The sequence below is a fragment of the Solanum dulcamara genome, chromosome 1, assembly GCF_947179165.1.
Source record: "Solanum dulcamara chromosome 1, daSolDulc1.2, whole genome shotgun sequence".
NCBI classification, from domain to species: Eukaryota; Viridiplantae; Streptophyta; class Magnoliopsida; order Solanales; family Solanaceae; genus Solanum; species Solanum dulcamara.
The window spans coordinates 82,311,962-82,326,931 of record NC_077237.1 but is presented as its reverse complement, the minus strand read 5'-3'; the positions used below and the strand labels follow the sequence as shown (position 1 = coordinate 82,326,931).

The following is a 14,970-nucleotide window of genomic DNA, read 5'->3' as shown; positions in this document are numbered from 1 at the left end:
ATTTAATAAATTGGTATGGTGATATTGAAATAGTGTTGCGTTGCTTCAACATAATGATAATTTGTTGCAATTCTTGAAATTTTGAAGAAGGCACCATAAAATAAATTTTGATCCTTTTCTGAACAAACAACAATAGATTTTGCAGAATGCAGAAGGTTTGACCATGTGAGAGACTTCGAAATATTCAATAGTAAGAGTATAAAAATATTGAAAGGGGGGACGAAAGAGGTAAATATAGAATAATAATGTTGATCATGTTTGTTGCCATTATATAAATGAGGCAACAATATAGGTAGCCACATAACAAAGAACTACTATAATTATCTAAAAACTATTCAATTTCTCAATTATTAGAACGATGTACAAATTAAAAAATCAAAGTTATTATATTTTCTACCTGAAAATTTCTTTTTAAATTTAATTGTACAAGAGATATTTTTTTTAACAATATATATATATATATATATATATATATATATATAATACATCTTTAGGGAAGAGTGGCGGGCCTCAAAAAAATGGGACCCTAAGCCATTGCTTTGCTTTAGTTGCCTTATCGTCGAGCTACTGCTAGACTGCGTCTCCTCATTGCCTAGGAAGTATTTTATTTTTCATAGATCTCTGATTAGAAAGTGACTGACGATGCTACTCAAGTTGAGTAATGCTTTCAGCATTAGCACTTGTTATAACAATGTACTAATGTAGCAACCAAGATTATGCGTTTGTCATTATAAATATATAACAAAGTGATCAACATAGTGTTCGTTTGCTGATGCACTCTAATTTTAAACCTACACAAAATTGATCTGCTCCCCCATAGTATTTTCCTTGTACTTATCCACCAACAAGTATATCTAATGATATATTTTCCAGTTTGACAGGGATACTTCAACGATACGAAAGCCATGTCCAAACAGAAAAAGAGATCTCTGCAGAAATCCAGGCTGCAGAGGTATTTGATTAGTTGACTGCTATCAAGTTATAATCTAATGATTTAGAATCCTCTCTGGATACTTGAAATAAGTGGACTGTGTGCACATATATATTTACGTTATCAATTAATTTTATTACTCTTTGCCTCGGTCTGATGAGTATTAAGTAACTCTGAACTTGAATCCTTAAGGGGAAAAAAGAGCATCCTTGAACTGCTTAGAGATCAATATCAGACCGGAACTATTTCCAGGTGAACTGTGAAATATGTAACTTCCTACATTTTTAACAAGTCCGAAGATACTGAATAGTAAATACACACGCTAGCTTTGGTGTGCCACCTCCCAGACTGGAAGGTCCAAATTATTAATAATGCTTACTCTTCATCATAGTGCACCAAAGTCATGCTTCTGTTCAACTAAAATGTACCTATGAAAAAAATTATCTTCTTGTTGCTAGACTAAAATGAGTTATGAGGCACACATTGTATTTCATCAAATCCTGGAAGCATGCTCTGACTAGTTATTCATTCAACAACAACTAACAACAACAAACCCAGTATAATCCACAATGTGGGGTCTGGGGAGGTTAGAGTGTACGCAGACCTAACCCCCAACTTGAAAGGTAGGGCGGTTGTTTCCGAAAGAGCTCGGCTTGACTAGTTATTCATTCATGTAGCTAATATGGTTGATTAGTAACTTATCATTGCGTATTTTGCAATGTATCCACAGTAATCATTTGGATGTTATTCAACGTTGTCTTGGATAATCATAATTACATTTTTTTACCCGGTGTTCGTTCACCATTGGGGAATCCATAAATTTAAATTCACATAAAAAGTACTACTTTTAAAATTAAAATACTCTGTCAAAGATAATTTTATATAACTTGAAATCTTTTATATTATGAATAGAAGAGATGGAGAAACCTAACAGCTGCTGATCGGGGTGGGGATAAGCTTGTTTAAAAAAAAACAATCCTATAGCGCTAGCGCTTAGCATTCTTTCTATTCCATCTCATTTCATTTTGGGATAGACGGCTATTACTAAAATAATAAGTGAAGTAGTCATCGTCTGACCGATCGGCTCGGACACCAAACCGCTCGTGTCCATGCCCGTCCATTTTGTCTCGCCCTAAATGAAATGACTCCCTCAGTTATGCTGCATTAATCACGCCTTGAAGGATGGAACATGGCTGCTTATCGAGTGGATAATTTGATTTAATGGTTTGGCCTATCGGATATCGATTTTTAAATAAAATGTTGTAAAATAGTTTTGCAACATTTTCTGTCTTATCATTTTGTAAGAAAAAAGACTCAAATTAGTACTTAGAAATATTAGTATTGTATTGTCATTTCTTAGAAAAAAAAAATCATATTAGTACTTGGACATTTTATTTATTCCTAAAAAATCAGATATTTAAAATTGAGAATGAATTATTTAATTTTGAGCTTTTCAAGTGTTATTCCGTTAAAATTAAGGGCGAATTTGTATCAAAGTATAATGAGAGGGGTATATTTGAACCGAAAGTATAACAGGAGGGGTATATTTAGCCCGAAAGTATAACGAGAGGTATATTTAAACTATTTCCAATAGTATAGGGATATATTTGACCATTTTCAGTATATATATATATATATATACAAAAGTCCGTGAAAGCACGGGTCCAATATATATTATTTTATTATCTCATTTACGCGGACATGAATAGAATTAGGAGAGTTAATCAAATTTCTATATAATTTTTAAATATTACAGTACTTAATTTTTAAACAATATATGTTACTTCCTTTGTCGCAATTTATGTGGCACATGTGAAACTTTCAACTAAATTTTCATATATTTTTTAAATATTTTAAGTTGTTAATTATTGTCATTTATAATACTCTTAATTAATATAATTTTTAAATAATATATGTTCCCCTCTCTCTCGCGCACGTGGCACATGTGAAAATTTGAGAGTTAATCAAATTTAATAGTATGTTTTTAAAAAATATATTTTTAAGTTGTTAGATATATAATTCTCTTAACTAATTTTCAAATAATATATGTTATTCCTTTGTCCCAATTTATGTGGCACAATTGAAATTTTAAAAGTTTATTTCAAATAATATATGTTACTCTCTCTGTCCCAATTTATGTGGCACATGTGAAATTTGAGAGTTAATCAAATTTTTAATATGTTTTTCAAATATTTTAAATTGTTAGTTATTATGATATATAGATAGTACTCTTAACGTAATTACGTCATTTTTAAATAATATATTATAGTACTATTTTTTTGTAATTTTTAAATACATAACATAATATAAATAAAAGTAAGATAAAAATAAATTAAAATAAAAGAAATATTAAGTATATAAATAGAAGGAATTAAAGGAGAAGGGCAAATCGGTCAAATGGCTAACTAACCCTAAGCTCCTCAAATTCGCTTCTATAATATAGTTAAATATATCATTCAACCATCTAATTTGTGGATTCAGAATTTTTAATAAGGGAGTTCAAAAAATAAAAATATACTAAAATTTGAACTTGAAACCTCAAAGTGAATTTTAAACCTCTAAATTTTTGAGCCAACCTCCTCTTGCATTTTAGAAAATTAAAATTTATATATCTACAATAATAAAAAAATAACTTATATATACTGTAATATTTTATCGAAAAGTCGGTTGAACACCATCACCCCCTCCTAGATCTGCCTCTAAATGTATAGTGTATATGTTGTATATAGATATGTATATGTAGCATAAAATATATACTATTTATACACTTTGTACATAATTTCTAAATTAAATAAGTGAATAATTCAGGTCCATAATTATCTCTTAATCAATGAGCAAATATCATGAAGCATGCTAGTAACTACTCAATGAAGGGATAATTTTGAAAATTGCATATTTGAGTTTTTGTCTGTATATATTGTATCCGAAGCATGATTCGCATGTATATGAAACAATGCTTCTCTTGCTCAACTCTTGCCTCCTCCTCTTCTTCAATATCAATTTTTACGAGTGCGTATTTGATTTTTCACCTGATGATTGTTATTTATTTTATAATTCGACTAATTTAAATTGGCGTAAAAAAAATCATTCTAGAAATAAAACGTTTTTTACTAAAGATAATTTTTTATCCAAATTCAAAATTTTTATTAAGAATGAAAGGGTATTTACTACTATTGGAAAAAATTACCTGGATGAACAATTTTTAATAAATAATTTATTTTAGCGATACTTTTTATTTATTATCATCTATAGCAATACATAGTAATATTATGATATATCTTTCATGTGTTAAAAGTAAATTATGCATGCAATATAAATGTATTATAAGTGTTTTAAAATATATTATGCTTGTTTAATAATAAACTAACACAATGTATTATAAGTGTATTAAAGTGTGTGATAAATATATTATCCATGAATAAAACTTGTATTATATGATCTTTTTAAAATTATTCTCGATAATATATATTAAAATTATATTAAAACTGTATTATAAATATATTATAATTGTCAAGTAAAAAATATATATTACTATAAATGATAAATATTTTCTTATATTCACGTAAACTTTCCTTTAATATTCGTCAACTTTGGGGATTCGAATAATTTACAACTATAGTATGTGCCACCTAACGACTACGTCGACGATTAATTGGACCGACTTTTACACTGCTCCAACATCAAACGCTGGAAATGATTCTATTGGTTCACAATGTGGGTTCGTCTATATCTGACATAGTAGTATGGTCAGATTTCACTGCCAAATACTGAAATTATTATTTACAAATACTAAACTTTAGTATTTGAACAGAAAAGAGATAATTCTACAAGTAGTTACCAATATATATATCTATATATATATATATATCATTATCTAATTTATCAATATGCCTGAAATATTCCTAACGTATACATGGAATAGCTATAGATATATATAGTTTATCCACATTATTGAATTATGCACAAAGTTGACATTGATATATATTATCCCACCTGATGTATACACCCAACTAATGTAATTTACCCATGATTAGGTGATTTAATGATGTAAAATACATATTACTTAATCAAGATTAAGTAAAATAAACTCTAAATTCAAACACATGGCATGCATGTATTGAATTGGTGCATACACAAGGTCTTGTGCGGGCTATATATTGTGTGTGTATATAGCCCAATTAGCCCCTTCTTACACTAGTAAACCTTTGTCCAATCTACTTTACAATTTTTATTAAGGCATAGGTCATTCCTGGATAAAGCTTTAACCCCATTATATTGTTGTTTTTAATTCATGTAGCAAAAACAATACATCTATCACTAGACGTAAATTAGATTTTGCTTCAAACTTTCAGTATACTGTGTTCTCTTCCCATAATATTTAATTTCTTATGTTCATGTGTTGATCTCCATAGCTGGAGATCTTCTAGATAAGAGAAGTAAGTTCGAGAGAGAAAGTTTGAAAGAAGAGAGGAGATTCTAAAAATATCTCAAATGCTTCATTCATCTACTGAAGTATCTCTCATAAGAGATATTTATATACTTGAACAAAGTAATAACTTGCTGCACATACACGTGAGTTGTCACTCTACTTGCATAACTAACTTTTAACCATCCTCTAACAAACTTAGTTACAACTAACTACCTATAGTTACATCAGCTTGATCTCTTAACTCAACATCATGTAGAAAAACTTAACCAGAAAGCTTGAAATAATAAGTTCATTTTGTAGTCAAAAGTATTGAAGAATTGTCACTACTCTCACCCAAAAAAGTCATTTTTTTCTAAAAAATCAGCATGCATTGGCTAAACACGAATACAACATGAAAGATCACATCGATAATGATCAATCACCTATAAAGCTGCTACGTACATCAATGTTTTTTTTAAAAAAAATCACCTAGTGTTTGATATCTATTTTGGGATCGATTAATTTGAATTTACTTATAAAGTATCATTTTAGAAGTAAAACGCTCTATGTATCAACTGGCGATGTATCATGAAAAAAATTTATGTATCAAATTGCGATGTATCAGCGTCATTCCTATGTATGAGAAGAGGGATTTTTAAAATTTTTACAAATAGTAGGAAATAATTGAAAATATAAGAATATAAGGTATGTAATTTGGTAAATTTTTTTAAATTATATGCTCTTTAATTCCTTTTTGATACCAGCCGCAAGTCTCTTTTACGTTTAAGTTTTTTGGAGAATTATATCTTTTAGTTGCATTTGAAGTAGAATTACAATTTGTGAATCCATTATGTTAAAACAATCACATGGTCATGTTAGTTTGTCGAGCTCCAATTAGTAATCAAGAATATTGAGCAACTTATATGAATCTTTTTCAATATAGTTCCCTTTAGTTAAGAATAGAACAAACTACTGATGTACTATATTCTACTACGTTATGATAGTAGTTTCTACAACATTGCATATAATATTTCATGTTGTACTATATACTACTAAACAATGTATAGTAGTATTCTTTACCAATTCTCCTGCCAGTTCATGATATTTGAAGTACATGGCACTTGATGTTTTGACATATAAATGGAATGCTTTTTAAACTGGAGATATACAGTCATGCTTTATTCTTTTTGAAACGTCAGGAATAATAAATATAAGTAATATATACAAAGAAATGTTCTGATATTGAATTTTACATAAATCAATTTTTCAGCCATCAACCTTCATAGTCCAACAACAGGAAACAGAAAGAGGAAATCCGAATCTGAGTATCTTCCAAAATAAACAAAGAATGCCGTAATAATATTCAACAATAAGAATATAGTACAAATAAATCAACAACCGCCACCAGTAGAAATCAAATTTAAAAAGAATGAACAATAAATAGTGAATCTAAACCATAAATAAAAGCCTAAACTCATCTATTCCGGCGAATGAAAAAATCTCACAAATCAGAGATTTAGAGCAGCAAAGCAGCAGCAAAGACAGCTGCAACAGCAGATCCGGCGACGGCGACTCTGTTCAAGGAAGCAGAGTTTGGAGATTCGGTAGGAGAACCTCCGGGAGCGGCGCCGATGGATGGAGGAGAAGCATCACCAGAAGGAGATGACGCCGGAGTCTCAGCAGTTGGTGGAGCTGGAGGAGATGCCATTGGAGAATCGGATGGAGAAGATGCAGTAGTAGGAGCATTTGCAGGAGCAGAGACAGGTGGTGTTGATGTAGTGGAAGGAGGAGTCGCCGCTACCGGTGCCGGAGAACTCTTCGGAGAAGCTGCCGGAGATGCTCCCGGTGCTTGTGCGAAAGCAGATCCGGCGACAAATGCCAACATTAGAGCAATAATCACCTTTGAGTATGCCATTTTAGTGTTTAGTAGAAGGAAGAAGAAAAATGGAAGAAGCACAAACAATGAAACAAAGGTGTTTAAGAGGAGGAAATGGAAATATTAGTTGATTTTGATAAAAAAGGAAAGGAAAAGAGTATATTTATAGGTGAAAAAAATGAAGGTTTAGCTTCGTAGTAAGTCGGTTTAAGAATTGAAAAATAGTATTCCTAATTAGTAGTTGACAACTCAACGACAGAAAATGTGACTGAGTCCAAGCTCGTTATATTTTTGTTTGCGTGTGAAGAGATAAATTTGTTTACAATTTAAATTAAAACTCTACCAAAAAAAAACGTTTGAATGTTTCTGTTATACAACTACTTTTAAAATTTGACATAATTTCTTATAAAAAATTTGAATCTAAATTATTAGCAAAAATTATAGTTACAATTGTTGATTTGTTTTTGTTTTCTTCAAAATTTCACCATCTTAATTATAAAAAATAAAAAAATTGTCTTCGTATCATAGGATTCAAAATATGTACACCCTATCCATTTCAAATATTGATTTTAATATTTTATAAGAGAATACTAAAAAAATTAGAGTGCGAATAATTTTAAAAAATGAAAATAGTGCAAATTACTAAAGAGGATATAGTTAGGGGTACAAAATGCAATGAATTTAAGGATTTCTAAAACGCAAAATTGAAAGTATTTTAATTCAACTAAAAATTAACCTTTTTTTTCTTTTTACATTTTTTAATAACCTTTGGTCAATAATTATAATGAGATTATGGCTAGGAGTTGTCATTGGCTCTTCAAAATCTGATTGAACTGAGTTGTACCAAATTAATTACTATTAGATTTTTTTTAATAATACGATAGGTTTTTACATAAATTTATAATTGGATCAAAAAATACTAATTTTATAAAATATATATATATATATATATATATATATATATATATATATATATATATATATATATTATACTGAATAAATTTATATATATGTGTGTGTTAGAATTTATAATATATTATATAAAATATATAATATGTTAGAAAATAATAAAACATTATTGTTTTTTGATTGGATCCCGAGTGACAAAAACAACTTACATGCCAACGTATAATCAACACACTCAGGGGTTTGATGAAATGTATTAGAAAAAATAATGCATGTATTAGCATTGAATATTATTGATATATATATATATATCATAAATTATAATAAATTATTGTTGAAATTTAACTGAACAAAAAATGAATAAATAATTATCTAGGCTGAGGTGTGGAGATTTCGCTTTCTTTAAGGAGATTCAAATCCATTATTGTATAATTTACATTGATCTAGTCGTATAATTCTCGATTTGTCCTTTTCAAGTTACAACAGTCCAACAATATCGTGTGTCTCAACATATTACGGATTAATTATAGAATTTTTCATCAATAAAACATTTTCCTTCAACACAAAATTACTTTCTTTTATATAGTGAATTAGTTAAATACTTCAATTTTTTTTGTCTCAACTCTTTACTACATTAATCTTAATATAAACACAATATAATACTTCTTTCAAACATATAATATAAGACCAACACCACTATTTATATATGCTTCCTATGATAATTGAATTCATAAAATATGATAAACAAACAATACGTGCTTCCAGATACAATCCACAAAAATTTCATGATTATCCTATCCCTTGCAAATCATTTACCTGTAGCTATTCAATACCCATACAAAAAATTGATCACATCCTTAATTAAAGAATTCTTCTTTGAATTTAAAAAAAGTGAATAATAATATGGATAGAAAGAAGTAATTATGCCTAGGATGATTAAATAGAATATTGAGTGAATAACAAATTAAACATTACAAAAATTATTAACAGCTAATAATATAACGATTTATGTTATATATTTTATTTTTTTTGAGATTTAAATATTTTAAGTTTGTTTGGTAATGTACACATAAAAATTTTAATTTTTTTTAAATGAAATTTATATATTTGTTAACTATTTTAAAAAAAAGATTACTCTAAATTACAATAATTAATAATTTAAAATATTTAAAAAAATACATGAAAACTTTACGGAAAAAAATAGAATTTTTTGAAATTTAAAATTCGAAAAGTGATACATAAATTAAAAGAGAGAAAATAATCTTAAGATATCAACCCGACAATATTATTAATATCTTGTTTTATATATTTTTTCAATTGAGGTTATTAGATAGAATGTACAAGAATAACAACATTAAACACGTATTGTGCTTATTCGTATCATTGTCTGATATGGTACATAATGACTGAAGAATTAATATGATATAAATTCATCGGAGCTCGAAGAGGAAGAAACAGAGATGACCATTCACATTATATGCTTTGCTTGATTCAAACAAATCAAAGTCCAACGATGAAACGAGAAAGAGGAAATCGTAATCATAGTGCTCTCCATAAATAAACAAAGAATGCCGTAATAATATCCAATAATAAGAATATAGTACAAATAAATCAACTACCGCCACCAGTAGAATGTAAAAGTAAAAAAAGAATGAACAGTAGAGAAGTAGAAAATAAATCCTAACTCGTCAATTCCGGCGAACGAAAAAACGTGAAATATCTCACAGATCAGAGATTTAGAGCATCAATGCAGCAGCAAAGATAGCTACAACAGCAGATCCGGCGACGGCGACTCTGTTCAAGGAAGCAGAATTTGGAGATTCGGTAGGAGAACCTCCGGGAGCGGCGCCGATGGATGGAGGAGAGGCATCACCAGAAGGAGACGACGCCGGAGTCTCAGCAGTTGGTGGAGATGGAGGAGATGCCATTGGAGAATCGGATGGAGAAGATGCAGTAGTAGGAGCATTTTCAGGAGCAGAGACAGGTGGTGTTGATGTAGTGGAAGGAGGAGTCGCCGCTACCGGTGCCGGAGAACTCTTCGGAGAAGCTGCCGGAGATGCTCCCGGTGCTTGTGCTAAAGCAGATCCGGCGACAAATGCCAACATTAGAGCAATAATCACCTTTGAGTATGCCATTTTAGGCTTTAATAGAAGGGAAAGATTTTGGAGTAAGAAAAGTGGAAGAAGCACAAACTGAGATGTATAAGAGGAGGAAATAGAAATATGAGTTGATTTTGAAAAAGAAAAGGTCAGGGAAGGAGTGCATTTATAGGAGGGAAATATAGGGAAAATTAAATTTTATTTTACTAAGGCATAATATATAAATAAATATGTGCTTTAATTTAATTTCAGTTTATATTTATGTTTTTTAATTATGGTGTATATAAATAGATATTTAAATTTATAAAAAAACTAAATAAGTAGATATATGTGGCGTTCTTAAAAATTAATTTATGTCCTACATGAAATCCAATATGTATTATATTATATATAATATATGTGTCTATTTATTCAAATTTAAATAAATTTAGATATCTAGTTGTGATTTTAAAGATGGAGTACATAAATAATATATTTATGCTTAATGTATAAGTTTAGTAAAAAAGATAAAGTCGGTTTAATAATAAGAAGTGTGGACTAATAATAAGTTGACAACTCAATGACAGAGGAAGAAAAGTGTGAATGAGTCCCAGCTGGTTATATTTTTCTTAGCGTGTGAAGAGACTAATTTCTCTAGGAAAAAAAATTGTTTGAATGTTACTTTTGCAACTACTTTTTATTATTAACTCTTCTAAAAAGTTAAGACAATCTAAGGACAGAGATGTTCAGGTAGCTCTTAAAATATTGAAGGGAAAGGATTAAAAATATCTTTAAATTATTTGAAATGAATAAAAATTTTATTTGTTTATAGTTTAGTTTAAAAATATTTTTATTGTTAATATTTTGATCCAGAAATGTTCTTATTGTTATTTAATGAGTTAAAATGTCTCTATTATTATAAAATAGGTCAAAAATATCTTTTTCCCAATAAATATATATATTTTACGAAAAATGCAAATCTTGTTCCTTATAAAAATATTACTTTTAAGAAACTATATTCTTGTTTTCTATCTTTTTAAACCACTTTAAGTAATAAAAATGTAGGAAATCATTTTATTCTTCATAATCTCATTTTATTAATTAAAACACAATAATTTCATGTACTCTAAATTTTAACGGATAATATATGTTATATATATAAGATCATAATAAATACATCATTAATTTTTATTCAAATAACGATAAAAATAATTATAATAAACTAAGAAATATTTATTTGAAAAAGAACATTTAAAATATTTCTTATTTTTTATAATTATTTTTTTTATCGCTATTTGAATAAAAAATAATGATGAATTTATTATGGTCTTAGATATATGACATCTATTATCCGTTAAAACTTAGAGTACATGAAATTATTCTATTTTAATTGATAAAATGTCATTATGTAAAATAAAATAATTTTCTACATTTTTATTACTTAAAGTGATTTAAAAAGAAAGAAAACAAGAATAAAGTTCCTTAAAAATAATATTTTTTATAAGGAGCAAGATTTATTTATTTTTTAAAAAATATATTTATTCAGAAAAGAACATTTTGACCCATTTTGTAACAATAGAAGTATTTTTGACCCATTAAATAACAATAAAGATATTTCTAAACCAAAATATTGACGATAAGAATATTTTTTGACCAAACTATCAAAGATATTTTAATATATTTTACTTTTAAAATAAAATAATATATATTTAACTATGTGTTAAGATAAATCATACAAATAAAGAAAATATTTAGTTATCACGTTTAGAAGTAGATAACTATAGGAAATATCGGTCAACACGTATATTGGGGTTAAGTTAACAAATCTCCCTTATCGGCTTGGTATTTATATTCCCCCTCCCCACCCCCCAGAAAAGTCTTCTAAAAATAATCTCTATTCTTGTAAGGAAAATTCTTTGGACAAAGTTATTCTTCAAGCCTAACAAAATAAAGAAAATTTGTTTTTTTCTTAACTATTTTGTTTCTTTTCCTTCTTTCTTTCTTTTTTTCTTATGTTTTTTTCTTTTCCTTTTATTTCTTTCTTTCTTTTTTCTTTTCTTTTTTTCTTTTTTTTTGCTTATTTTTTTTTCTTCCTTTTTATTGTTTTTAATTATGAAATTAAAAAAAACTGTTTTATATATTTTGTATTTCTTTTAAATAAAAATGATCCCTAGATTTAAGTGGAAAGATTTAAGATAATTTTTTTCATATTTACTATTTTAAATTATATATGGTTTGAAATTTCACGATACTCTATAACTCTAGCTTTAAAGGCAATACTTAGCTCAAAACTTTCAATGAACAAGTTGCGTCCCATGGGCAAGAGTTGACACGGTTTTTTGTGTCTTGATTTATGAAATCCTCTTAAGCTCTTGCATTAGAGGCAAGACTTAGATCAAGAACTTCACAAGTTACGCCTCATGGGCAAGACTTGACACTACGACATGGTATTTTGATTTATCATATATTTTATAACTCTTGCCTCTCAGCCAAAAGACTTTCAAATATTAAGTTAAGCCTCATGGACAAGACTTGATAATATTACATTGTATTTTGATTTATGAAATACTCTATAACTATTGTCCAAAATGTAACACTTGTTAGTCCAAGAACTACCAAACAATAAGTTAAGCCCCATGAACAAAATTTGACACTACCACATTATGTATTAATTATTAGATATTCTATAACTTTTGACTTATAGGCAAGACTTAACCCAATGATTTTAAAGAACAAATTGTGTCTCATAAGTAACATTTTACACTATTTTTACTTGTTTTAGAGGTAGAACATGGAGGTTAAAATTAACATATGCTTCATGGACAATAGTTTATACGATTTCACTATGTCTAACTTATAAGATACTCTATAACTCTTGCCTTAAATCAAAACTTACAATAAGAACTTTAAAATAACAAGTTACTCTCTAAAAGACAAACTTGATACTAGCACATTGTGTTTTGATTTATGAGATGTTGCCTTATAACTCTCGTCTTATTTTATGTGGGAATACTTTAGAATTCTTCTTTTATTCTTTAAAGAAAATTTGAAACTTATGATCTAAAACAATTTCTAAATATTTGTGCGATTATAAATTATTTTATTAAAGATAAAAGAAAATTTTTAAAGTTAAATACTCCCTCTATTTCATATTAATTGAATTTTTAGAGCATTTTTCATTGTTCAGAATAGTTGAATTATTCAAAGTTCAAGAGAAATATTTAAAAGTTTTTTCACGTTTACCTTTTCATAAACAATTTTTTGTAATTTTCTAAGAGTTAACTACATTACTTACAAAGTTACGCTAATAAATGACTACTTATATCTATGATTTCACATTTAATCATTTTATGATTTTAATTAAATAAAAAGATAATAGAGAAAAATATAATTCATATTTTATAATTGAATACTTTTTTTAATGTATATACATTATCTTAGAAATTTGGTTAATATAAAATAGAATGAGTAGCAAATAATGTTCTCCGTGTTGTAAAATACACTAATTTAACAACATAAGGAGGAGAGAGTAATTGAAAGGAAAACAAAACAGAAGAGAGAAAGTTTCTATATATCTGTGTGTATCACTTTACATTGTAAAATGACTCAATTTATAGGAATGAAAAGGGGACGTAGGGGTACTCCCCCTTGGATGTTCACGTATAATGTGCCTCATAAAAGAAAACTTTACAAGAAACAAGTTGTGCTTCGTTAAAACCTTACTAGGAAAAACCCAGTGGGAAAAAGCCTAGTGAAAGAAAAAGAGTACACACATCTGATAATACGCCTTGAGTGTTGCCTCATTAAAAACCTTATCAGGAAAACCCAGTGGGACAAAACCTTGGCTAAGAAAAAAAAAGTACAACACGTATTTTGCTCCCCCTGATGAAAACATCACTTAATATCTCGAAGACGACGCATTCCAATTTTGTATCTCATTTTCTCAAAGGTTGAAGTTGGTAATGCTTTGGTGAATATATCTGCCAAATTGTCACTTGAACGAATTTGTTGGACATCTATTTCACCATTCTTTTGAAGATCATGAGTGAAAAAGAATTTTGGTGAAATATGTTTTGTTCTGTCTCCTTTGATGTATCCTCCCTTCAGTTGAGCTATACATGCAGCATGTCTTCATATAATATTGTTGGAGCGTCTCTTTTCAAAGAAAGATCACATGTTTCTTGAATGTGTTGAGTTATAGATCTTAACCAAACACATTCTCGACTTGCTTCATGAATGACTATTATCTCTGCATGATTTGAGGAAGTGGCAACCATAATTTGCTTTGTTGAACGCCATGATATAGCTGTACCACCACATGTAAATAAATAGCCTGTCTGCGATCGACCTTTATGGGGATCAGATAAATATCCCGCATCTGCATAACCGATCAATTGTGATGTGGAATCATTTGAGTAAAACAATCTCATATCAATGGTACCTTGAAGGTATCTGAATGTATGCTTAATTCTATTCCAGTGTCTGCGCGTTGGGGAAGAACTAAATCTTGCTAACAAGTTTACTGAGAAAGCTATATCTGGTCTAGAATTATTGGCAAGATACATTAATGCACCAATTGCACTAAGATATGATATTTCAGCACCAACAAGTTCTTCATCATTTTCATGAGGTCGAAATGGATTTTTATTAATATCAAGGGATCTCACAACCACTGGGGTACTCAATGGATGTGCTTTATCCATATAAAACCTCGTTAAAATATTTTCAGTATATATTGACTGATAGACAAATATCTCATTTGTAAAATGTT

General features: G+C 28.5%; 2 protein-coding genes across 2 annotated transcripts; both read right to left on the bottom strand.

Annotated features, from left to right (window-relative positions):
* Positions 1 to 6,677: 6,677 nt before the first annotated feature.
* On the bottom strand, positions 6,678 to 7,343 carry LOC129889663 (classical arabinogalactan protein 5-like). Its single transcript, XM_055965069.1, has one exon. The coding sequence runs from the start codon at positions 7,252 to 7,254 to the stop codon at positions 6,856 to 6,858; it is 399 nt and encodes a 132-aa protein (XP_055821044.1). The 5' UTR covers positions 7,255 to 7,343; the 3' UTR covers positions 6,678 to 6,855.
* A 2,336-nt stretch (positions 7,344 to 9,679) lies between these two features.
* On the bottom strand, positions 9,680 to 10,361 carry LOC129889655 (classical arabinogalactan protein 9-like). The gene has a single exon (XM_055965057.1). The coding sequence runs from the start codon at positions 10,254 to 10,256 to the stop codon at positions 9,858 to 9,860; it is 399 nt and encodes a 132-aa protein (XP_055821032.1). The 5' UTR covers positions 10,257 to 10,361; the 3' UTR covers positions 9,680 to 9,857.
* Between the last annotated feature and the right edge of the window lie 4,609 nt (positions 10,362 to 14,970).

Excerpts from the sequence above, each read along its gene's own strand:
- LOC129889663 (XM_055965069.1), bottom strand. The coding sequence starts at position 7,254 with ATGGCATACTCAAAGGTGATTATTGCTCTAATGTTGGCATTTGTCGCC.
- LOC129889655 (XM_055965057.1), bottom strand. The coding sequence starts at position 10,256 with ATGGCATACTCAAAGGTGATTATTGCTCTAATGTTGGCATTTGTCGCC.